Source organism: Emiliania huxleyi (genome assembly GCF_000372725.1).
Source record: "Emiliania huxleyi CCMP1516 unplaced genomic scaffold EMIHUscaffold_10601, whole genome shotgun sequence".
Taxonomy (NCBI): domain Eukaryota; phylum Haptophyta; order Isochrysidales; family Noelaerhabdaceae; genus Emiliania; species Emiliania huxleyi.
In genome coordinates, this window is record NW_005202047.1 from 1 (window position 1) to 1087 (window position 1087).

General features: G+C 67.7%; 1 protein-coding gene across 1 annotated transcript; it reads right to left on the reverse strand.

Annotated features, from left to right (window-relative positions):
* Positions 1-30: 30 nt before the first annotated feature.
* On the reverse strand, positions 31-694 carry EMIHUDRAFT_260203 (hypothetical protein; the record flags this gene model as incomplete). Its single annotated transcript, XM_005792627.1, has 2 exons — positions 31-289; positions 643-694. Coding segments are annotated over 2 exons (311 nt in total), but the record flags the coding sequence as incomplete, so codon positions are not given.
* Positions 695-1087: the final 393 nt, after the last annotated feature.

Below are 1087 nucleotides of genomic sequence, written 5' to 3' on the forward strand. Positions count from 1 at the left end.
GGGGGGGGGTTGGAGGTGCGGCGCATGCACCGGGCCCACGCGGCGGCGCGCCGGAAGCGGATGTCGCACAGCTTGAGGTCGCCGCGGCAAGTTTGCGGGGCGAGAGGCTCCGGCTGCGGCGGCAGCTGCGGCTCCCGCTCGATCCACTTGAGCACCTTGTCGGCCGCGCCCACGGCCTGGGCGAGGGCGGTGTAGATGTTGCCGATCGAGGTGAAGGCGGCGAAGAGCGACTGCATGTAAAAGACAAACGAGACGAGGCCGGAGGCGTCGATGGAGCAGCGGGGCGCGCCTAGGAAGGCTCGGAGAAGGTTCGCCGAGGGCTGAGGCGAGGCGTCGCTGGAGCAGCGGGGGTGCGCGCCGACGGCGCCGCAGCCGGGAGGCGTCTGCGTGAGCTGCGCACCTGATATGAGGAAGAGGCCCAGAGAGGGAGAGGGGTCGGGGGGAGGGCGAGGGGGAGGGCCGGTGCCGGTCAGCGTGTCTGGGTGGAGGCTGCCCGTGGCAGAGGACGAGGTCTGTATCTCGGCCACGCCTCGGCTGTATCCCGGCTACATCGCGGCGCGCCGTAGTCGAGGACGAGGCAGTACGCGCAGTACGGGAGATATGGGGAGATATGGGGAGATATGGGGAGATATGGGGAGATACCGTAGTAGAGGACGAGGCAGTACGCGCAGTACGGGAGGAAGGCGCAGGTCATCGACGCCTACCCGTACTACAACGGGATCTACAGCCGAGGCTGTAGGGGAGGCCAGGCTTGCTTCCGCGGCACGAAGCGGCCCCCATCTCTCCCCATCTCTCCCCACATCTCCCCACATCTCCCCACATCTCCCCACATCTCCCGGGAGGAGGAGGCGGCACGCGTGCACAGCCGCGCCGTGCGGACGACGGAGATATGGGGAGATATGGGGAGATATGGGGAGAGATGGGGAGAGATGGGGAGAGATCACAGCCGCGCCGTGCGGACGACGCACTCCTGGTACGCCTTCATGCCTCGGCCGTAGATCTCCTCCTCGCTCCGCTCGGCGGCAAAGGCTCGCGTGGTTGAGATGGAGGAGATGACCTGTGACAAGGGGCGGCTCCTCTCGTGCCG